This window comes from Solanum stenotomum, chromosome 1, assembly GCF_019186545.1.
Source record: "Solanum stenotomum isolate F172 chromosome 1, ASM1918654v1, whole genome shotgun sequence".
Classification (NCBI taxonomy): Eukaryota; Viridiplantae; Streptophyta; class Magnoliopsida; order Solanales; family Solanaceae; genus Solanum; species Solanum stenotomum.
This window is the reverse complement of record NC_064282.1, coordinates 99,426,905-99,450,908: the sequence shown is the minus strand read 5'-3', so window position 1 is coordinate 99,450,908 and position 24,004 is coordinate 99,426,905. Positions and strand designations below refer to the sequence as shown.

The 24,004-nt window shown below is 33.9% G+C and overlaps 2 protein-coding genes across 3 annotated transcripts in view; both read right to left on the bottom strand.

Annotated features, from left to right (window-relative positions):
* Positions 1–2,634: 2,634 nt before the first annotated feature.
* LOC125853219 (loganic acid O-methyltransferase-like) overlaps positions 2,635–24,004 on the bottom strand; it is a 69,436-nt gene continuing 48,066 nt past the window's right edge. For both annotated transcript variants that reach the window (XM_049532892.1, XM_049532894.1), the window contains one exon: positions 2,635–2,714. The gene's annotated coding sequence lies outside the window, so the exon portion shown is untranslated. The remainder of the gene's footprint in view (positions 2,715–24,004) is intronic.
* LOC125853224 (loganic acid O-methyltransferase-like) lies at positions 2,952–3,804 on the bottom strand. The gene is made up of 2 exons (XM_049532898.1): positions 3,447–3,804; positions 2,952–3,089 (listed from the first exon to the last, which is right to left on the bottom strand). Exons 1-2 carry the CDS (start codon positions 3,576–3,578, stop codon positions 2,964–2,966), a joined length of 258 nt encoding a protein of 85 aa, XP_049388855.1. The 5' UTR covers positions 3,579–3,804; the 3' UTR covers positions 2,952–2,963.

The window sequence follows — 24,004 nt, the reverse complement described above, 5'->3', positions numbered from 1 at the left end:
GCATGATGCCCCAATTCACCTTCATAACCCAACATTATCACCTTATATCTTGATCATATTTGTGTGGTTTACATTGTTATTGGAGTGTTTTTATCTTATTAGATGTTTTTATGTAAATTGGCACGAGGAAAATTGAAGGGAACGAAGCCAAAAGAGACCAGCTCTACCCACACATCACATTTAATCACGTATTAGGGTAGAAGGTAGGGGCGGATTCACATAGAGCTTTGTGAGTGTTTGAGCATTCATTGAACTCGATGTGAAAGGTATATAGGTATATAAATAATACTACGAAACCTATATGATTAATTAGTAAGAACCCAATAAATAATTGTTGCATGTGGCTCGTTGGTTAATAAGTGGGTACTGAAGCTATCTTATTTTTTTCTCACCTTGTGTTCGGTAACCATATTGGAGCCTGACTAAATTCAGATTCACACCGAAAAGTCCCACATTGGAAACTCGAACCCGAGACCTCTGGTTAAGAATAAAGGAGTATTTACCACTCCACCACAACCCTTGTTGGTAGGTTTCTATTTTAAGATTTTCGTTCCCTTATTGTAGGTGTCTATTTTACGATTTTCTTCCCTTACTTACAAGCTTCTATTATTGCCCTCTAATCATAGGCTTCTATTTTCTTTCCCTAATTTTAGGCTTCCAGTTCCTCTTTAACAATTTCTAAAACAATATGTGGAACTACAAGTTTAGAATTAGAAATAATTATTGTTATTTATTTTAATTACAATATATGGAAAAAATGTTGAGTACATACTTTAATTTTTTGAATTACATGTTCCATCTTTTCTCCAAGGAATCACAAATTTTCATATTGGAGCCCGACTAAATCCAAATTCACACCGAGGTCTTGTTTTCTGATAGTAATATAAATATAGCTTTCTCATTAACTTTTTTAACGATGTAACAATTTTATGTTAAAAAAGTGAACCATCCACTATCTTCAGATCCTGAATCTGTCACTGTCACTGTCACTAGAAGAATAGTAGGAATGCAGTGTTATCTTAATTTGGGTGGTTGATGTTTGCCATTAGCATTATATTAGTATTATTATAGTTCTTATTTTGATATTTTAATTATCACACTATTTTGTGTTACTTGTTGTAATTTCATCATTATTTCCGTCTCTTTTGTAACTGGATTTGCTGCATTGAGTTTAGAGTCTTTTGAAAATAACATCTCTATTTCTATGAAATAATGATAAAGTCTATGTATATTCTACTTTTTTCAAATTTCACTTATAAAATTTTATTAAGTATATTATTATTGTTATTGTGTATGGACTCTTCAAACTTCAAAGTCATGTTACAGTTGAAATTAGGATAAGGTCAACATAAGAAGAAAGCAAATATCTCCCATAGTCCAATAACCAAAAGTTATAATCCACACATTTATTCATTCATTATTATTCATCGTACAAAAATAAGCATGCATTATAAATAGTATGTATGATAACTAGTTTGTGAACCAAATAAGTCGATAAGAATTGATATAAATCTGATCCACTAGGTAAATGGAAATGCTCCACACAATATGCATGACACATCTAATTGTCTAAAATTAGGAAATATATATCCAACAATAGTATGGACCTTTCAAATTTCAAATTCATGATAGATTAAGTCAAGTCATGTAATAATTGAAATAAGAATAAATGCAAATAAATTGTAATATAAGAAAAAACCAAATATATCTCCAATAATTCAAAGTTATAATTATCCACACAATTCCATATACTGATATAATCAATAAATTAGCTGGCTATCAGCCCTACTTTGTTTTTTCGTTCGGTTGATAGACTCAAAGATATTATTAGCATGGTGTGATATTGTCTGCTTTGAACAAATATAGATGATTTTTCATAAAATGTCATGTATAGTTCTTTAAGACGAGTAATTTAAGGTGACGTTTTTGGCTGCACAGGCATCCAAATTAATTTTCCATTTTTATAAGTGTAAAACAACTCAATTTTGAATAATAATGGAACAAAATTGATTATTTTTACCATAAAATAAAATATTTAATTTGTATTTCTTATACTTGTGGTAATGGGTTTGAGCCCCCAAAATGAGCATCTCTATTGTTGTTCTTTTAATTTTTTCCCTTTACTATTCAAAATTCTTGGATCATGTTTAGGTAATATATATTATTTAAAATAAAAATGACTTTGCTAAAATAAAAATAAAATGAAAAGAAAATCAAATTTTCTTTTATTCAGGTTCCACCCAAATCCATTTTTGTTTTTGTATCTTTTATATATATATATACTAGATACAAAATCCGGGCTCAATATATATTATTTTATAATTTGTTTTAATTTTATTGTTGTTAATTATTTTTATAATATTTTAAACATACTTTTTAAATAATATATGTGGCACATGTGATATTTTGAGAGTCCTAATTTGCAAGCAACCATAATAAACCTAATATGACTAAACTATCCTCGAATTTAATGGATATTTCCAGAAAGCACACACGTCGACCAAGACGTGTGTGCTTATTCCCTTATATATTAGTAGTGGAGATGGAAAGAAAAAGAGCAAGAAATTAAAGGGAGGCCAATTAAAAAAACACTAACAAAGAAACTATATAATTTTCTTTGTAGAGAACATAAAGTGAAACAAATGAGGAATAATCCCAAAACATTAGGAAAAACACAATACTTGGCCTATGAGATGTCTCACATATTCATAGACCTAAATTATATAATATATAGATTTCTTCATAGAAATTTATTTACGCTTCAGAGCGGTAAATAATATGCTTGATTTCTCGTATTTAACTTTCATCCATGCTGAAATTTATTCACTTTTGAGAATTGTTCTTGCACAAGCTTCTTCTGCTATTTTACTTCCAAAATGATTGATTAAAAATCCTTCTAAAGAAGTTCTTAGGTTTATCATTAGAGTCTTTGCATCAACTTCATCTACAAGCTTTGATTTGGTCTATCTCAACCCCATCATCTCAATGCTAAAACAACCATTTTTCTCCACCACTTTAGTCATGTCTTGAGGAGAAGGAAAATACATTGGCAAATTGAATGAATCAACTAGAGATTCATCTAGTTTTCCCTGTGGAAAAAAGGAAAGAAACCTCAATTACAAATTTATGTTCTGTCTGTTTTAATTTATGTGAATTTTTTGAAAAAAATTCTAAATTTGAAAGTGATATAATTTAAACTTTATATTTATCCTTAATGAGAAGTTTTTATTTCCATACAAGTACTAATAATTAATTTTGTTGCCATACAAATATTTTGTCATATTTAATATCATAAGTTCTAAAAGTCTTCATTATTTTTTGTTTTGAAAGATTTGTGCTTTATCATAGGTTCAGAAATTGAAATGGAGAAAAAGTATATGACATACTAAAATACGCTTATAACTTGTTCAAAACATTGACATATAAAATGAAATAGAGATAATTACCTCATTCACCAAATCCATAAGACTAGAACTGAAAAATCCCATGAGACGTATATAACATGAAAATGGTGAAACAAACACCATCATTCCTCCAGGAACAATTTCCCCAGCTCTTACATTGAAGAACATTTCCATGTCCTTTTCAAATTGAGCAACATAAGCATTCACTACTTCAATATTTGATGCACCTACATAGTGAATCAATCCCTTATTCCATGCTGGAGATTTTTCATCTAATAATTCTTTTGGAATCTTAGATAATCAATGTATAGCACAAGAAGAATGTGCAAAATGTATTGATCGCGACAGAAATAATCTACCATGAAAAGATCCTGGAGCCCCAAATACATAATAGGATCGATCGATAGGTAATGATCGAAAGAGGGTGCTATATTCTAGGTGTTTTGATGATCCTCACAAATGCAGAATCTAACCAGGGACCAGATCCAGGAAAAGGTCCTCTGGTATTGGGACTGATAAAATGGGAATTGAATGAATAAACTCAGCATGAGGAATATTTGTGTCTTCATCAAATAGGGGGAAAATGTTATATTCTAGGTGTTTTGATGATCCTCACAAATACAGGGACCTGGTCCCAGGCAGAGTTCTATCGACCAGATCTATAATGGGGTACAACTGTAAAGCTATCGTGTCAGAGGTTGGTGAGGCGTCAACGTACTACACCAATCAGAATGGACGAGGGTGTTTGTCCAACGGGTAATAATAACTCTTTATGGTTGATATATTCTACGTGACAAACACTACATTAAATTCATTCATCCAAATAAGGAAGTCAGCCAGACCTTTTCAAGAACTCAAAGAAGTGTGCAAGGGACCTGGTCCCTGCAAGACTGCGATATGAAAAGGTGACAAGACAGTCCGTCAGAAAAAGTTGCTGGTAGGTGCACAACTTTTAACACCAGTAGGCTCTCAACCAATAGAATTGTCTCAACGAGTTTGTGTTGATTTATATCATCTCTTTCCAAAATACACAAACTCAAGTTTTGGCAAACAAAGTTTTGGATATAAGAAAATCCAAAAAGCTCAAAAGCAAAGGCCATCTTCAGGAAGTATTATCCTTAAGAGCAACAAGGACCTGATAGAGCTGCAAGCTGTCTTGTTGTCTTAGGATTATATCTTCCATGCTTACATTGTAAATCTATTCCTAATCTATAAAGGAATTAGATTGTTGTTCAGTTCATCTAAAATTCTAAGTCATCTAGGTGGGATGGTTTAGTGGGCAGTGTTGTATTTGCTTAGTTGAAGTCTAAATCATCTAAGAGTTAAGTGGTTTAGTGGGCAACATTGTTGTTTCTTAGTCAAAGTCTAAATCGTCCAGAGGGTGGTGGTTTAGTGGGCAACCTGTGTGTTGCTTAGTTGAAATCTAAGTTGTCTAGTGGTGATAGCTTAGTAGGCAGTGTGGTATCTGCTTATGCTCTTCAAGTAATAGAGTAATTACTTGGTTGTGAGATTAATAACTTTTTCTCACGTTGGCTGTAACTATGGTTCATTTTTGCTTAAAGAAGATTAGTGAAACAGTTGAAAATCCTGTGAGACAGGTCGTGGTTTTACTCCATTGAGCAAAGAGGTTTCCACGTAAAATCCTTGTGCAGATTTTACCTTCAACTATTTACTTTCTGCACTTATTTCATCTACTGTTCTTGCTGAGTCTAGGGACCTGATCCATTGATGTATAGTGGATGCTGACTACTACCTGTGCTTACATTCTGTTCTTACTGTGTCAAAGGACCTGGTCCATTGACTCTTAGTGGACACCTATATTCTATCAGAGGGTATTGAAATCATTGGTGACATGATCATTGAAGAATATTTGAAATTCAGAAATATTATTGGTGGATTTTATGACTTGGTCTTGGTATAAGTACTTGTCTTTTAGAGCTTCTACAACATGTTGCATTGAGCTAAAATTGTTTGGTCCAACATAACATCCTAACTCTATAATACGTAATGTGTTTGAAGAAGATAATATGGTCTTGATGTCAAGCTTTCGAATAATTGCATCTCTCACCATCTCCTTTGCACCATCTATTATTTCTTTCTGCATGTAATGCAATTATAACAGTAAAGTCATGTTGATGAAAAAGTTCAGTTACTATAGTATGAGGACAAAAACATTTATTGATGTTTGTGTTATAACGAATAAAGTTATTTATTTTACTATTATAGTAGGTAAAATACAATCAATTTGGTATGATATATAATTATGTTTTACTGTTATAATGGATAAGTTTGCATCATGTTCTATCAAGACTGCAATTGGGGCCACCCTAGCCCACTCGTGGGCTTTGCATAGGCAGAATGCTGGTGTTATCCGACAATCCTCCTCCCAACACCTGCCTCATGCATCATGTTGTTCTTGGAAATTGAATCATGATCTTGAATCTGATACCACTTATTGGGATCTAGCGCTTACCATCATGCTAAAATATATAACAAATATCAAGGACACAACTTTATTTCTCAACTATATAAATCCATAAGCAAGCTTCATGTTCGATGGTGACTCCGACCTGGGCCACCCAGCCCCCTTGTGGACCTTGGCATAGGCATAAAATTGGCATTATACAACATAATGCTTGATGAATTCCTAATTTAGAGTTTAACATTTACACTCACCAAAAAAAAATAATTGTACAAGAAAATGTGCTTGGTATAAGTTAGATTAATAACTAAGAAATTAGATAACTTGCTATAATATGTTAAACTAAAATATAGGAGTATATATTTTCATATATATACAAACACCTTAAATCTTTAATTTTTTTTTTTTAAACTTATGTATAGTAAGTACTAGAGATCAATATACCTACAAATGGGAGTTTTTGGAGTAGCTATAAAGACCATCACCATCATTCATGGGAAAAGATGTTGTCATTTTGGCTAATGCCAATTAATAATATGCTTACTAATCTTTTTTTTCTTTGAATTTTTCTTGCTCAATGTTTTTCCACACATGCATGCATGTTCTTATATATGTGAATTTTTTGCATTGTTCAACTCCACACGTTATCAAATAAGGACTTGTTTGACAAGGAAAAGCCAAAGAAGAAGAAATCTCAAAAGAACACGTTTCATTTTACCATTGGTGATGTTATCCATTAGGTGGAAGAATTAATAAGAAAAATAATCTAGGATTTCTTAGGTAACTGTATTGGCGATAGAAAGATCTTTTTAACAAAATAGGCTTGTATATATTTAATCTATGGATATTGTATAAATAGTTATGTAATGTGTCAATATTGTATAAATACTGTAAAATTGTGTATATATAACTGTCACAACCCGAGCCTACACCCTGGACGTGGCCGGCACTCGAAGACCATTGCTGGTCCCCAAGCGAACCCTCATCCTAGCTGACTACAAGCGGAAAACTGATTCAAGCATACAAAGCTTAAAAACTGAAATAAAAGTTCATAAAACTTAAATATAAACTTTAAGTCCAAAGAAAACTCTGTATAATAAAATATATACAACTCGCCATAAAAAGGCAACTTTAGTCTTTAAAACATTTAATAAAATAAATGATACAAACTTCTCAACTGTACTGACTATCTATGAAGCCTCTAACTGATAAAGATGGAAGTCGGGACAAGACCCACGACATCTTAACACCTGATATAACTGAAAGGTAAATGAAATCCTCCGAAAGCAAGGAGGCTCACCATAGCTAACTCGAACTCTCAGATGTATCAACGAAGCTCCTGTTGATGATCCTGAATACATGTGTCTGCATCATGAAAAGATGCAGGCCAAATGGCTCAGTACGTGGAATGTACGAGCATGTAAGAGGAATTCTAAAACATAAACATAAGCTTGAAACTTGATAAAAAGGAAACATACTTGCCTCTTTTCAATCTTACTCAACTCAAATAATACTCCAAACTACTCAAACTTACTCAACTCAGAAGTACTCAAGGATAAGATATATACTCAACTCAGAGATTAGATACTCAACTCAAGGATATGATATTCGACTCAAAGATATGATATTCGACTCTGGATACTCAACTTTGAATACTCAACTCAATATGACTGAACTCATTTCAATATAAAGCAATTTAAAACAAGTGCAATATAAAGAAACAAACTGCAACATAACTCTGAAATGTATATAAAAATACAATAAACTGATGTATATAAAAATACAATAACTTCTGTGGGAGTTTCTCTAACCGACAACCATCACATAAGAGCTATAGTGATGATACAGCGATCTACCTCACGCTGCCAGCGCATCCTATACCCGGCCAAAGGTATAGGACCTGAACTGCCTAATGGATCCACTAGTCTATTTCGAAAAAGGTTCATCTAAAAAGTATGACCCTTTTCTACCCATGGTGGCTACATGGTTTATGGAGGCTGTGAGTTGTCTAAACTCTCCCCCATATCGGTGCTCAATACTACTCCCAAAAATATACTAGCTCTTATGTTTTAAAAACATACTTCTTTCTGCTGATTTGAGATAATTGCTCAAAAACTTAGCTCAAAGGCTATCTTGGAAATCTCAGTTTCCCTGCTTGCTTCATTTAGAAAGCTATTACTCTTTTCTGAAAACTAGCCCGAAGGCCCTTTGGAAATCTCAGTTTCCGTTCTTATTTAAATGTGAAAACATTTATAAACTCTTTGGGAATACTTAGTCCCCATATACTTTTGAAGAAAAAGACTTCAAACTTTACTCTTTACTCTTTACTGAACTCAAAACTTAAGTCTTAAAACAAAGTTAAAACGTTTGTAAAAGACTTCTTAAAATATGGTTCATACCGAATTATGGACATGAACTACTCAATGCAAGGTTTTCAATAACCATAGATAGAACTCAAATACTTGGAACTCAAGAACTTCAATGATATTACTAATTTCAAGAATGCTCAACTCAGAGGGTTCGTGCGGAATTATAAGCATGAACGACTCAACTCAAAGACTCAAAGATACTTCTCTTCTCAAGACTGCTCGACTTATAGGATTCATGCGGAATTATGGGCATGAACAATTCAACTCAAAGACTTTATGGGTAACATGTAATAGTCCCATGCTTAGAAATATAATCTCAAAGGGGATTAGGAACTCAATACTCAAGACTTAGAACTTGAAGATACTACTCCTCTCAAAGATACTCAACTTCTGGAGTTCATGCGGAATTTATGGGCATGAACGACTTGACTCGTAGGTCTACATAACATTATGAAACTCATGTATGTGACTCTTCTCATTCTCTGACTTACTTCCTCAAAACTTAGTTCAAATCTATAGTTGATCTCAAAGGATTCACAATTGAACTCAAAGGCTTCCTTGAACTCTACTCTTAACTCTCTCTTGAATTTGAATTATGAATTCAAGAGTTATGATTCATGATATGAAGGATCTCAATAACAATATAGCTATTCGATAATTAGGAATATAACTTTTAAAAAAAACGTGAATTCAAGAACTCAAAATCAACTTATCTCAAGAATACTCAAATCTAGGGAAAGTATCTTAGATTACTCTTTTACTGATATGAAAGTAGAGGTAGGGCGTGAGGACGAACTAGTCCAACACTATGATAGCCTTACATACCTAGAAGAACAAGATTCTTGAAGAAGAACTTGATTAGAAACCTTGAAACCCTAGCTTGAAGGTAAATAATCAAGAAAACCTTTCTTGAGATTCTCGAGTTAGTTTTTTGAAATCTCTATGGCCAAAAATATGATTTTCATGAGTGAAGATGAAAATCTGATTGTTTTGAGCTTTTTATTTGTCAAGAAATTCGTTGATGGTTTTCTTGGAGGTAAAAGGCAAAAACGACTCTTTTTAATATTTTCCCGTCGGCTAATTCGTAACAGCACTGTATATGTTACTAAAATAATCATAACTTTTTACTTAGAAATTGTATTGACGCGAAATTGGTGGGGTTGGAAAGTAGATTCAATTACCTTTAATTGGATAGGTTATGGCTCACGTAACTCTTAATATTCTAAGAGATATGGTCGTTTAAAGTTGACCTAAGCGAAATCTTACTTCAAAACTTAATAAACTTCAAGAACACTTATCAAGAACTTAAATCCATAAATTTTAAGAACGAAATTACGCTGAATAAATCATGATTGGCGTGTGGGTGAAAGAACCCAACACTATGGAAGCTTACATACCTCTTAGGGATTAAACCCATGGCGAAAATCCGCAACAAGATGCAAGAATCTCGACGAACGCTTTCATCCTTTCTCTTTTCTCCTCTTTTCTCTTCCTGAATTCTCAACTAAAACCCTAGGTGTATTTTAGGATTATAAAACTGAACCTAATAGGATTAGACCCTTAAAATATTACTAAAAACGAATTAAATCTGGTTGGGTAAGGAAAAGACCAAAATACCCCTCTTTATTTTCGGCTAACTTTCCTTAACTGGACAGCCTATCTTCAAAAGGTCATATCTCACTCATCCGACCTCGAAACTTAGCAAACTCAGCGGCGTTGGAAAGATAATTCAAATATCTTTCCTACGGTATCTGGTAGAACACCTAACTCATCCTGAACTAGGATTTATGGTCGTTTGAAGTCGACCCAAAACTCATACGTAACTTAACTTGCAAAATTCCAATTTAATTCTTTTTGGAACTCAAGGTGCTACATCTAGTGACCTTAACACTTAAGAAATTTTTAATTCCTCGGTAAATTCTCACTCACTACGATGAACGGTTCGAGTCTTAGTTCAAAAAAATTTCTGGGGTGTTACAATAACTATGCATATACAATATTTATACATTGCACCAGTAATTAATATTAGCCTAAAAATCAATATTTGTCACGATCCAAAAATAGATGTGATGACACTTGTCTATTCCCACCAAGACAAGTTAGCCTCAATCCAAACGAAAAGAAAGAAATGCGGAAAAAACAGTAAAATCAAGAACAAGATAAAGCGCAAAACTTCTTATTCTATTAAAACCCCTAAAATCAGGTTGTCACGTGTACAAGCCACTAATACTGTCACGCCCCGAGCCTACACCCCAGACGTGGCTGACACTTGAGAACCATTGCTGGCCCCAAGCGAACCCTTGGCCTGGCTTACTTACTCAGCGGAAGACTCTAAGCATTATTACAATTATCAAATGCACTTACTCAATTGTTAAATAAAATAACTTAGAATGTTTAAAAGTCAACATTCAACTTGGCCAAAATGACAACTCAAGTCTTAACATATGAAATGATAATGTAAAGACAACTGAACTACTAACTGTTTATGAAGCCTCTTAAACAAAGAGGGATGTCGAGACAAGACCCGATCATTCTAACAATGAAATACTGAAAGCAAAACAAAAGGAGTCCTCCAGAATGCAAAGAGACTCACCAACTGACTCTGAGTGCTTAACTGGATCAACAAGGCGCTGGGTGATGATCCTGGTTACCTGCGTCTGCATCATAATAAGATGCAGGCCAACTGGCAGCAGTACATTAAATGTACGAGTATGCGAGTTGGAATGCTAAACATAACTTAATCTTGAAAAGAATCTGAAAGAAACACTTATCTTGGCTTTACTCAACTCCTGAATAACTTAACTCAATATAAAGTAATAAAACACATGCAATATATAGAAAGCCTTTAAAATAGTAGAAAACAACTTAGTTTGCAAAAGAAAATGCAATAACAAACTCAACTTTACTCATTTATTAAAGTAATATAGTCTATGTGGGAGTTTCTCTAACCGACACCCATGACTATGAGCCTAAGTGGTGATACAACGTCTTACTCATGCTGCCAGAACTGTCCTATACTTTGTCGTCATAGAGAACGCTTAACTAAGTGGATCCATTAGTCTATGCTAAAAAGCAACTTAAGGAGTCATCTAAAAAGTATGATCTTTTACTACCCATGATGACTACATGGTTTATGGAGACTTGAGTTAATATGAACTCGCATCCCCATATCGGTGCTCAATACTACTCCCAAAATATACTTAGCTCATATGTTTTTAAAACAAACTTCTTTCTTTGGTTTGAGATCATTACTCAAAACTTAGCTTAAAAGCTCTCTTGGAATCGATGTTCCCTTTCTTGCACTCTTTGGGAATACATAGTCCCCATATACTTCTTTGAAGAAATGAACTTCAATCGTTACTCTTTACTCTTTACTCTTTACTCAACTTGAACTTTAAGTCTTACAACAAAGTTAAAACGTTTGTGAAAGACTTTTGAAAACTTTATAAACTTCTCTTTGACTTGTTTCTTAACTTCTAGACTTGACTCTTAACTTTTCTTGAATTGAATTATGGATTCAAGGTCCATGATCTCATGTTTATGGATGATTTCATGGTGTTTAGATGTACCTAAGAGTGTTGAAATCAACTAGAAAACATAGGTCATTGCTAAGGAACTAGTACGGAAAGTTGGGAAAGAAATGGGAAGAACTTGCGTACCTGGGGCTCTAAGAGGCGCGGGGTGCCTGAGTACAAACTTCAGAGCTGAAGTTATGGCGCTCTCGCTGGTACGTCGCCCTAGAATCCAAACTTCAAACTCTGAAGTCAGGCGCTCTGTGAGGCGCCACGCCCCAAGCCCCCGCCCGAAAAATCCCTGATTTTTCTCCTTCGTTTTTCATCTCTAAGCCCTCTAAACTCCAATGGATCTTTCCCTAAACGTTTAGAATCGACTACACCTTCAAAATACAACAGATTCTACTCGAAATCACACCTAAAAACATGAATCAAACTCAAGAAAACTTCAACAACACAACCCACAAGAATTCAAACGAATTTCATCAAGAACTCAAAGTATTTACTTCCAAATCTAATATACTTTGCTGAATTGAATCATGTTTGGCACGTGGGTGAACTAACCCAATGCTATGTGAACTCACATACATCGTAGGGATCACCCCTTGACGAAATCCACAAGTGAAATCCTTATGAACGACAATCTTGGCTCTTTTCTCCTTTCTTCTCATCTTGCGTTCTTTCTCCAAAAACCCTAACTCTAATTTCAAAAGCGGAAACTGACCAATTTCAGTTTAGACCCTTAGAAATATTACCAAAAACGAATTTATTAAGTTGGGTATAGAAGAGACCAAACTACCCTTTCAAATTTGGATTGGACTTTTCTTATTCAAACAATCCAACTTCCAAAGGGGATATCTCACTCATACGAACTCGGTATCACGCAAACTCGGCGGCGTTGGAAAGATTATTCCAAGAGCTTTCCTACCATATCTGGAAGTACACCTAACTCATCCTGAGCTAGGATTTATGGCCGTTTGAAGTTAACCAAAACTCAACTTATTCTAACTTAACAAAATTTCCAGATTTTCATTCTTTCCAAAAACGACTATTTCCAATTATTAACTCCTTCCTAGTTATTTCAATTTGCGAGATGTTACAAATACATAAGTACGACATTAAGAAATAAATACAAGTCCAAGTCTTCATTTCTCAAATAGAACAAAGGGAAAGAAAAGGAAAATGAGGGTCCGCCGAATGACAAGCAACTACCTCTACAAGTCCTTGACAAGTCCCGAGATCGAAGAAAGAGATCACGCGGTTTCGAGCACGGAACCTACACAAGTGTAGAAGTAAGAGGTGAGTAACAACAATACGGTACCCAACAAACAACCTACTAAACAAAACAACCAGCTAGAAAAAGAACACCCCCGACTCTCTAATTGAACCTCCTCAAACTACAACCTGCACATAATCAATAAATACATCAAGTCACAATAATCAATCTCTTGACTGAACCATTTCCCATCGCTTTATAAACATTGCCAAAAATGACCTCGACATATTAATACTCACCGGTAATGACCCCGGTCAAATCACACTCACCGGCAAAGACCTTAGCATAATAACACTTATCGTCAAATGCCTCAGTCTCATAATCATCACATATCTCATCATGGTGTCCAACGATCAATGAACACAAGAAATATCACACCACATAGAAGAGACTATAAATTACACAATTCAAGTCCACAATCATGCTTTTAAGCATTTTATCAATCAATCGATAAGGGTTACATTAAGGCAAACCACATAATCATGTTCAACACGTAGCTTTTTTCATTTCAACCCCTTTTTGTTCATTTAGATGTAACAATTTAGCCCTTTACCTCATATCCATAATTCCCAATACACAACAATGATAGCATACGAATTCAACTAGAATACAAGGTTTAGGAAGCCAGATGCCTTAAATCAATCAACAATCACTCCAATAGTTGAGTCTTCCCATTCCGAACCACTTCCGAACCCATACACTCAATTGACAAGCAAGTATTCACAATAAATTTCTGGAAACAACAATACCCACATCAATCCTCTTGAAAGGTGGGTCAATCAACACAAGCCAATTCTAAAATTACGGTTTGAATTCGAAAAATAATACTTGAAAGCTTTAGGAAATCATTTGGGAAAATCAGTTTGAAAATGGACTTAAAATCAGTTCATAAACTCACTTTTACTTCAAAACTCAAGTTCATGAAGAACCTCTAATTTATCAACCAAAAATCTTGATTTAAACTCCTAAATTCATTACTAATAATGGGTAATTAGAGTTAAGAAACGTTACCTAGCAATTTTATCTTGAAAAACCCAATGGAAATCACCTGTACCGAGTTCTCAATGCTCCAAATAATGAAAATGGAAAAGAAACCCCAAAATTTAGGCTTAACACTGCCAGGGGTCCTCCGCGAATGCGGACCCCTGCATACGAACGCGGGTATTAAATGATTGGACCTCCGCGAATGCGGCAGGTCTCCCGCAAATGCGGTCTAGACTTTGTGAACACGAGGTTCACATCCCTTCTCCTCCGCGAATGCGGAGAGTTGCACCAGAACACAAAAAACCAGCTAACTTAAAAATCATCAAAATATTCATCTGGATTCGTTCAAAATCCCGTAAACACAAACCACTTATGCAAATCAAGTATACTCAATGTTTCAGACTTTATGAAACCGTCAAAACATGAATATGAGGTCTCCTTGACTCGACATCCGTGAAAACCACAAGAAACTAACTCAACGTCTAAAAATCTAAAACAAGCTCGGGACCTCTCAAAAATCAACCAAAGACCTCATCTAAGCCTAAAATCATCCCCCGAATCCAACGGAACTTTCAGAATTCTGATCCGAGCATCCGAACCCCAAATGTTGACCAAGTTAACCCAAAAGCCAAAAATTTCCACAATTTCACAACTTAGGACCTCAAATCCTCAAAAAGACTCGAAATCTGAAATCGACAACTCTCACAGATTTCACATTTCGGGACTGATGGAATCGACATAATTCCATTCTGACACTCAAAACTCCAAAAGACCCCAAAAACCACTCTTTTATCAACTTAGCCTTTAGAACTCACAAACTTACAAAATTCTCAACTCTTAACTCAAAGTTCAAAACCAACCTTTTAAACTCCATAAAAAATGACTCGGGCTCGATAACGGGAAGGGCAAAATGGTAAATTCATTAAACTTTCCTAAAATAACCGACTGGGTCATTACAATATTTCTAATACATTATCACCTTATATCTTGATTATATTTGTGGTGTTTACATTGTTATTGGTGTGTTCTGATCCTATTAGTCATTAGATGTTTTTACGTAAATTGGCATGAGGAAAATTGAAGCGAACGAAGCCAAAAGAGACCAGCACACATCACATTCAATCACATATTAGGGTAAATATTTCTAATACATTATCACCTTATATCTTGATTATATTTGTGTGGTTTACATTGTTATTGGTGTGTTCTGATCCTATTAGTCATTAGATGTTTTTATGTAAATTGGCATGAGGAAAATTGAAGCGAACGAAGCCAAAAGAGACCAGCACACATCACATTCAATCACATATTAGGGTAGAAGGCAGGGGCGGATCTATGTTACTACATTAATTGCTGCTAAATATGTATTTTTAGCGGCAATTAACACTCTTTGTATTGTCCCTAAAGCCTTTAGCGACACTGGTTCTAATGGCACTTAACTAATGTCGGTAAAGACTTTAACACTCTTTATTAATATCAATATTTATTGCCGCTAAAATTTATTTTTGTTGTAGTGTGTAGGGCTTCTGTCCCCCCCCCTCTAAATTTCTTCCCTTACTTCTAGGCTTTTATTGTTTTCCTCTAATCTACCTTTCTATTTTCTTTCCCCAATTTTAGGCTTCTATTTTCCCTCTTTAATAGTTTCTAAAACAATAATTATTGTTATTCATTTTAATTATAAAATATGGAAAAATTCTTGAGTATATATTTTAATTTTTTGAACTACATGCTCCACCTTCTTTGTATGGAATTCCCAATTTTCTCATCCAAACTACATAACAAGTAAGTTTTGTATATTTATAAAGTTGAAATAAATTGGTGACATGATCATTGAAGAATATTTAGAATTCAGGAATATTATTTGTGGAATTTATGACTTGGTATAACTGCTTGTCCTTTAGAGCTTTTACAATATGTTACATTGAGTTAAAAGTGTTTGGCCCAAAAGAACATGCCAACTTTGTGATGCGTAATTTGTTTGAAGAAGATAAAATGATCTTATTATTAAAATATGTATTGTGTCACATAAATATTTTTTCAACCCTATTTTCTTAGTTATAGATTAAGTTCTTATAAGTCAAGATATGTTTAATTAGTACTAATTAACAAACATAGGTACTATTAAATACATAATAGTTATTCTGTTTGTCTGATAATAAATTTTCAGTGATGGCTAAAACGTAAAAGTTAATATAAAACCTAAAAGCTAATGCATATACATACACTAATATACATAAGAGTTTAATATTTCTTGTTAATATTCATAAAAGAAAGAATATAATTATAGTTCATGTGTATAATTAGTATTTTCTTGTTCGAATTTATATCCTTTTGTATTAGTTTGTTTCAAAGAGAACATTATCCTTCTATAATAAGACATAATTAAACTTTAGACATTCTCCTTTTACCTTAAGGTTTGTTTTAAACCGTAAATTTTAAAAGTGTTCATTTCTTTTTTAATGGCTTAATTGTATGTCAAATTAAACGTGCTACATAAAGTGAAACGATAACAAGTACGAATAGAAAGAATCGATAAGAACAAAAAAATCCGATCCACTTCCATGGAAATAGTCTATTAATTTCTAATAAAAAAAATTCAACAATTATACTGACCATTCATTTAATCGTCTCTCTTGATACTCTTAATCTGAGGTAAAAAATATTAATTTTTACAAAATTTGTTTCGCTGAAAAATCAGGTACATAAACTATTTAAATTATTCTATAACTTATAAGTAATATAAACACGCATCGGAAAAAAAATATCCAAGTTCTATCATTATGTATATATATATATATATATATATATATATATATATATATATATATGTGGATGTGGATGCTGCACTGTCCAAATCCATGCTTTGTGTGACGAAGATTTGCTCGTAAAGAAAAAGTTAAAGAATTATGAAGTGATAATTCAAATAATACATTTGGAAAATAAGATTGATAATGGCTTTATAACTACTTACTTATATATATATATATATCATTCCTATTCACTTGCCTTAACACGCGTGTAGTCACACTCTCTTGCCAACTCATTTATATTAATGCCACATAAGCATGTTTAATGGTTAGATGGGTTTAATATGTTGTGTTTTATTGAGTTTAAAGGTTCAGTTGACAAAATATTAAATAGAAGAGTCTACAATACAAATTCATACAAGTATAAGAGTCCACCAGACTCTTTTGCCTATTATTTATCATAAAAGCAATCTTGCATTGTTTTGTATAACTAGTAAGTGAACAAATAAATCCACGACAACCAACAAAATCCGATAAGTGCAAAGAGAAGTACTCCACATAATGTCAAAACTCAAAAATATAACTAAAAATAAATCAAAAGTCCTAGTCATCATGTCAAATTTACGATAAATGCAAAAAAATCGTAAAAGAGAAGAAAACAAATAATTCGATAGCTTGTTAAGTTATTGTTCACACTTGATGAAAGGACAGGCACAATATTCTTTAATTTTTCCTTCGATTCATATTTAGGCTCTTCAATTTTGAACATATATGAGTAGATCATATTTATATTATATAATGTTGAATATATATATATTATCTGAAATAATACACAAAACATCATGCAGAACACACATATCTATTTGTACATATATAAAATTAAAAAAAATATAAATATCAATTAAAGTCAAATTAAACGGCACTTTTATATATCATGCAAAAAGAAATTTGGCTATTTAATGCACGTGCTTATATAGAGTTTTAACTTTATATGGCCGACAGTGAGAAAAATTTGGTGGCTAAAAAAATGTATTCGTAAAAAAGATATTTTATCTTGAAAATAAAATATAATAATAATTTAATAGTATAAAAATATTTAATGTATACTTTTAAGTTCGATTTTGATATTTTACCGTATGATAAATTGATAATCATAATTTGTTTGTCATATGATAAAGGATACGTGACTTTGATTTTAAAAAAATATCTAAATTATATCATACTAACACTTTAAACATGTAAAAATATTTAAGATTAAAAAAATAAGAAAGTACAAAAAATTTCATTTTTTAAATTTGATTACACGAAAAGAGATATTTTAATCAAAATAAGATAGTTAATATTTTGATGTTTAAACAATTAGTTCAAAAAATGGACCACCTCAGATAATTTATTGGATTGTTAATAAAAGAAGATTATATACACAAATGCAGTCAAATCTAACTCTCAATAACATAATAGCAATCACCATCATAACAACACTTAACTATATATAAAAGTCAAACTTTTTAAAAATCAATGTTTTATGTGTTATAAAATAATTACTTGCTGCGTAAGATTAACAAACTAAGAAGAATGACAAGTAAAGAAATATAGAGTAATGTATTGCCGTATATATATATATTTCTTCATAAGATGTAGAGGCTATTTATAGCCAAAATGCTATGAACAAATGTATAACTTGGCCATATCATTGGTCAAGTGATGGTATTCTCCTAATAAGTAAGTTCCACATGGCATGCATATGTGTTTTACACACCATTACAAGTGAGGTAAGTCTTCTTATAGTAGGGGACTACGTGGCATACATATTTGCTCTACCACACTCCCTCTTGGATGTCTATGTAAAAGAAAAGTTGAAGGAACAAAAATATACATAGACATACATAATACGCATTACTTGCTGCCTCATTAAAAACCTTTCTAGGAAAACCCAGTGGGACAAAGCCTAGACTAAGGAAAAAAGAGTACAACGCGTATTTTACTCCCCCTGATAAAAACCACGATTCAGATGGTTAAATCTGCGCATTCCAATCAAGAGTTGAAGCTGGTAAAGATTTGGTGAATAAATCTGCTGGATTATCACTGAACAGATTTGTTGTATATCAATATCACCATTTTTCTGGAGATCATGTGTAAAGAATAATTTCGGTGAAATATGCTTCGTTCTATCTCCTTTTATGAAGCCTCCTCTTAATTGAGCTATGCATGCAACATTGTCTTCAAAGAGGACTGTGGGGATTTTGACATCACACTTCAAACCACATCTTTCTTTGATGAAATGTATCCCTGATCTCAACCATGAACATTTTCTACTTGCTTCGTGAATAGCTAATATCTCAGTATGATTTGAAGAAGTAGCGACAATGGACTGTTTCGTAGATCGCCATGATATAATATAGCAGTACCTCTATATGTAAACAAATTGCCTGTTTGAGAACGAGCTTTATGTGGGTCAGATAAATAACCTGCATCTGCATGACCAAAAAGATCTGCACTATCTTTGTTAGTATAAAACAGACTCATATCACTAGTCCCATTTAGATATCACAATATATGTTTAACTCCATTCCAATGTCTTCGTGTAGGGGAATAATTATATCTTGCTAATAAATTAATAGAAAATGCTATGTCAGGTCTCGTAGCATTAGTAAGATACATAAGTGCGCCAATTGCACTAAGATAAGGTACTTCAGGACCAAGAGGTTCCTCATTCTCTTCTTGAGGTCGGAATGGATCTTTACTCACTTCAAGTGATCTGACAACCATTGGAGTACTTAACGGATGTGCTTTGTCCATGTAAAATCGTTTCAAGATTTTCTCAGTATAGACGTATAGACAGATTGATTGATGAAGACCCCGTCTGCTAAATGTTTTATTTGTAGACCAAGACAAAGTTTTGTCTTTCCAAGGTCTTTCATCTCAAATTCTTTCTTTAGATATTCAATTGCCTTTTGGACCTCTTCTACAGTTCCAATGAGATTAATGTCATCAACATATATAGTAAGAATAACAAATCATGATGTTGCTTTCTTAATAAAAATACAAGGACAAATGACATTGTTTATATAATCTTGTTTTATCAAGTACTCACTGAGGCGATTATACCACATGCACCTTGATTGTTTTAAGCCGTATAATGACTTTTGTAATCTGATTGAACACATTTCCTGAGATTTTGAACTACATGCTTCAGGCATTTTAAGTCCTTCTGAAATTTTCATATAAATTTCATTATCAAGTGAACCGTAAAGATAAGCTGTAACCACATCCATCAGCTGTATTTCAAGGTTTTCATGAACAACTAAATCGATGAGATATCAAAAAGTTATTGCATCCATAACCAGTGAATATGTTTCTTCATAGTCGACACCGGGTCTTTGAGAGAATCCTTGTGCAACAAGGCGCTCCTTGTATCTTATAATTTCATTTCTCTCATTTCGCTTTTGCACAAAAACCCATTTATAGCCAACTGATTTTACACCATTTGGGGTTTGGACTACAGGTCTAAAAATCTCATGTTTAGCAAGTGAATCTAATTCTGATTGAATTGCCTCTTGCTATTTTGACCAATCACATCTTTATCGACATTCTTCGACAGATAGAGGTTCAAGATCTTCACTGTTTTGCATAAGTTTAAGTGCAACTTTATATGCAAAAACATTATCCACTATGATTTTCGATCGATCTAAATTTATCTCATCACCTGTAAAACTTATTGAAAGTTCTTCATTCACTTGAGTCTCGGGTTCATTGATCTCTTCAGGAATATCAGGATTAATCAAATCTTGAATCTCTTCGTGAGATTCTTTTGTAGTTTCATTTTTCGTACTTCTTTTTTTAGGATTTTTATTTTGAACCCAATGGACTTCCACGCTTCAGATTCAGAAGCTATGACACTTTTAGATTGTCCTGTTGGAACATCAATTCGTATAGGCACATTTCCCACGGGGATATGGGACTTAGTTATCCTTTTCAAATCAGTAAATGCGTCTGGAATTTGATTTGCTATATTCTGCAAATGGATGATCTTCTGGACCTCCTGTTCACACATAGGGGAACGTAGATCAAAATGAGATAATGATGAAACTTTCCATGCAATTTCACTTTTAAGTTCTTTTTTCTCTCCCCCTTATTGTGGAAAAGTTGTTTCATCAAATCGACAATCTGCAAACGTTGCATTGAACAAATCTCACTAGCGCTCTGAGAGGCGCGGGGCGCCAGAACACAAACTTCAGAGATGAAGTTATGGCGCTCTGAGAGGCGCGTCGTCCTACAGTCCAAACTTCAAACTCTGAAGTCGGGCGCTCTGTGAGGCGCGAACTCCAAACCCTTGCCTAGAAAATCCCTGATTTTTCTCCTTCGTTTTTCATCTCTAAACCCTCTAAACTCCAATGGTTCTTTCCCCAAACATTTAGAATCGACTACATCTTTAAAATATAACAGATTCTACTCGAAATCACACCTAAAAACATGAATCAAACTCAAGTAAACTTCAACAACACAACCCACAAGAATTCAAACGAATTTCATCAAGAACTCAAAGGATTTACTTCCAAATCTAATATACTTTGCTTAATTGAATCATGTTTGGCGCGTGGGTGAACTAACCCAACGCAATGTGATTTCACATACCTCGTATGGATCACCCCTTGACGAAATCCACAAGCGAAATCCTTACGAACGACGATCTTAGCTCTTTTCTCCTTTCTTCTCCTCTTGTGTTCTTTCTCCAAAAACCCTAACTCTAATTTCAAAAGCGTAAACTAACTAATTTCAGTTTAGACCCTTAGAAATATTACCAAAAACAAATTGATTAAGTTGGGTATAGAAGAGACCAAACTACCTGTCACGCCCCGAGCTTACACCCTGGGCGGGACTGATACTCAAAGACCATTGCTGGTCCCCAAGCGAACCCTTGGCCTGGCTTACTTAACTCAGCGGAAACTTAACTCAACAGAATAACTTCATGCAATGAAAGGTCATAAAACAACCTAACTGATAAAATCTGGCCAAAAAGGCAACTCGCGTCTCAAAATAGATTATTTATATATATATATATATATATATGAGAGACTCAATAGTAACTGACTAACTGACTGTCTGTGTATGAAGCCTCCATAACACTGAGATGGATGTTGGGACAGACCCCACAACATCCTAATAAAGCAAAACTAGGAAAACGAAATAATAGAGTCCTCCGAAATACAAGGAGGCTCACCACTGACTCTGGAGTGCTCAACTGGATCAATGGCGTGCTAGATGATGATCCTGGGTACTTGCGTTTGCATCATAATAAGATGCAGGCCAACTGGCATCAGTACATGAAATGTACGAGTATGCGAGCTGGAAAGCTAAACAACAACTTAAGCTTGAAAGGGATACAAAAGAAAACTTACCTTGACTCTGTTCAACTCATGAATAACTGAACTCAATATAAATCAATAAGACACATGCAATATATAAAGCTTGTAAAACTATTTAAAACATGACGTCAAAATCATATTTGTAATATCATAAAAAAATACCATGTTCCTTCTTAACGCCTACTTGTGCAATGTATGAATGAAGTCCCATACCCCCATCTATACTAAGCAGAACCCCTCGAGGAACCATGCAATTTCTACCGTGGGAGTTTCTCTAACCGACAACCACCACTATAAGTCTAAGTGGTGATACATTGTTCTTATCATCACGTTGCCAAACTGTCCTAGACTTTGTCGTCATATAGAACTACTTTAACTTAGTGGATCCACTAGCTTAACTTACGTGATCATCTAAAAATTATGACCCGTTAAATCCCATGTTGGCTACATAGTTCTTATGGAGAGTTGAGTTAAAATGAACTCGCGTCCCCAACTCGGTGCTCAATACTACTCCCAAAAATATACTTTAGCTCATAAGTGCTTTAAACACATCTTTCTTTATTGTGAGATAATTACTCAAAGCTTAGCCCTTATGCTCTGTTGGAAAACATAGTTCCTTTCTTACTTAAATGTAAAAACATTTATAAACTTCTTTGGGAATACTTAGTTCCCTAATAACTTTGAGACAATGAATTCAACTCTATACTTTGCTTGGAACTTGAGCCTTAAAACGAAGTTAAAACGTTCAATAAAGACTCTTGAAAAACTTTAAAAACTTGCATTGACTTGCTTCTTTAACTTCACTTGACTTTGATCTTAACTTTTCCTTGATTTGGATTATGGATTCAAGGTTCATGATTTGTGAAAGGAAAGGTCTCTTGATGTTTATGAATAGTTTCGATTAGCTAAACTTGAGAAAATTTACAAAAACACCATCTTGGAAAAAGTCCGCGACGCGGAGATGCTCCTAAATAAATGCTTGCGAAAATTAACTTTGAAATAGTGGAGTCCGCGTCCTCTTCGCGACGCGGACTTGTTTCATGAAAACTGCCCGACTTTTCTCCTTCATTTTTCCAACTCTAAACCCTCTTAACTTCAAAGGTTCTTTCCCCAAACACTTGGGATCATTAAAACCCTTAATATACAACAGATTCAACTTGGCATTCCATCCGGAAACATGTACCAAATCAACAAGAAACTTCAACATAACCACAAGAATTCAACAAACACAACCAATCTTCTTCTCGAAATTAAAACAAGTTTGGCGTGTGGGGGACTGAACTAACCCCACGCTATGATCTCACATACCTTAATAGGGATCACCCCCGACGAAATCCACGACAATCTTGACGAACTTTGCTTCTTCTTCTCTTTCTCCTCTTCTTCTCCTGTTCTCTCAAAAGCCCTAACTCTCACTTTTCAAAGGGAAAACTGATTTAAAATCAGCCTAGACCCTTAATATAACCAAAAGAAATGGTTAGGGATAGGACCAAAATACCCTTACAAATTCGGATTGAACTGCCCTAAGCCAACAACCCAACTTCCAAAGGGCATAACTCACTCATATGAACTCGAAATTGCGCAAACTTGGCGGCGTTGGAAAGATCATTCCAAGAGCTTTCCAAGCATAACTGGAAATACACCTAACTCATCCTAAACTAGGAGTTACGACTGTTTGAAGTTGACGAAAAACTCACTTTTTCCATACTAAGCTAAATTTCCAGATTTGAATTCTTTCCAGAAATGACTATTTCCAATTTCAAGCTTTTGCATAGTTATTTCAAATTGCAAGACGTCACACTACCCTTCCAAATTTGGATTGGACTTTCCTTATTCAAACAATCCAATTTCTAAAGGGGATATCTCACTCATACAAACTCGGAATCGCACAAACTCGGGGGTGTTGGAAAATTATTCCAAGAGC

What these genes read in the sequence shown, in the direction of transcription:
- LOC125853224 (XM_049532898.1), bottom strand. Translation starts at nt 3,578, where the DNA reads ATGGAAATGTTCTTCAATGTAAGAGCTGGGGAAATTGTTCCTGGAGGA. An exon ending in TTATGGATTTGGTGAATGAG is followed by an intron (nt 3,090 to 3,446) that starts GTAATTATCTCT and finishes TTTTTTCCACAG; the next exon opens with GGAAAACTAGATGAATCTCT.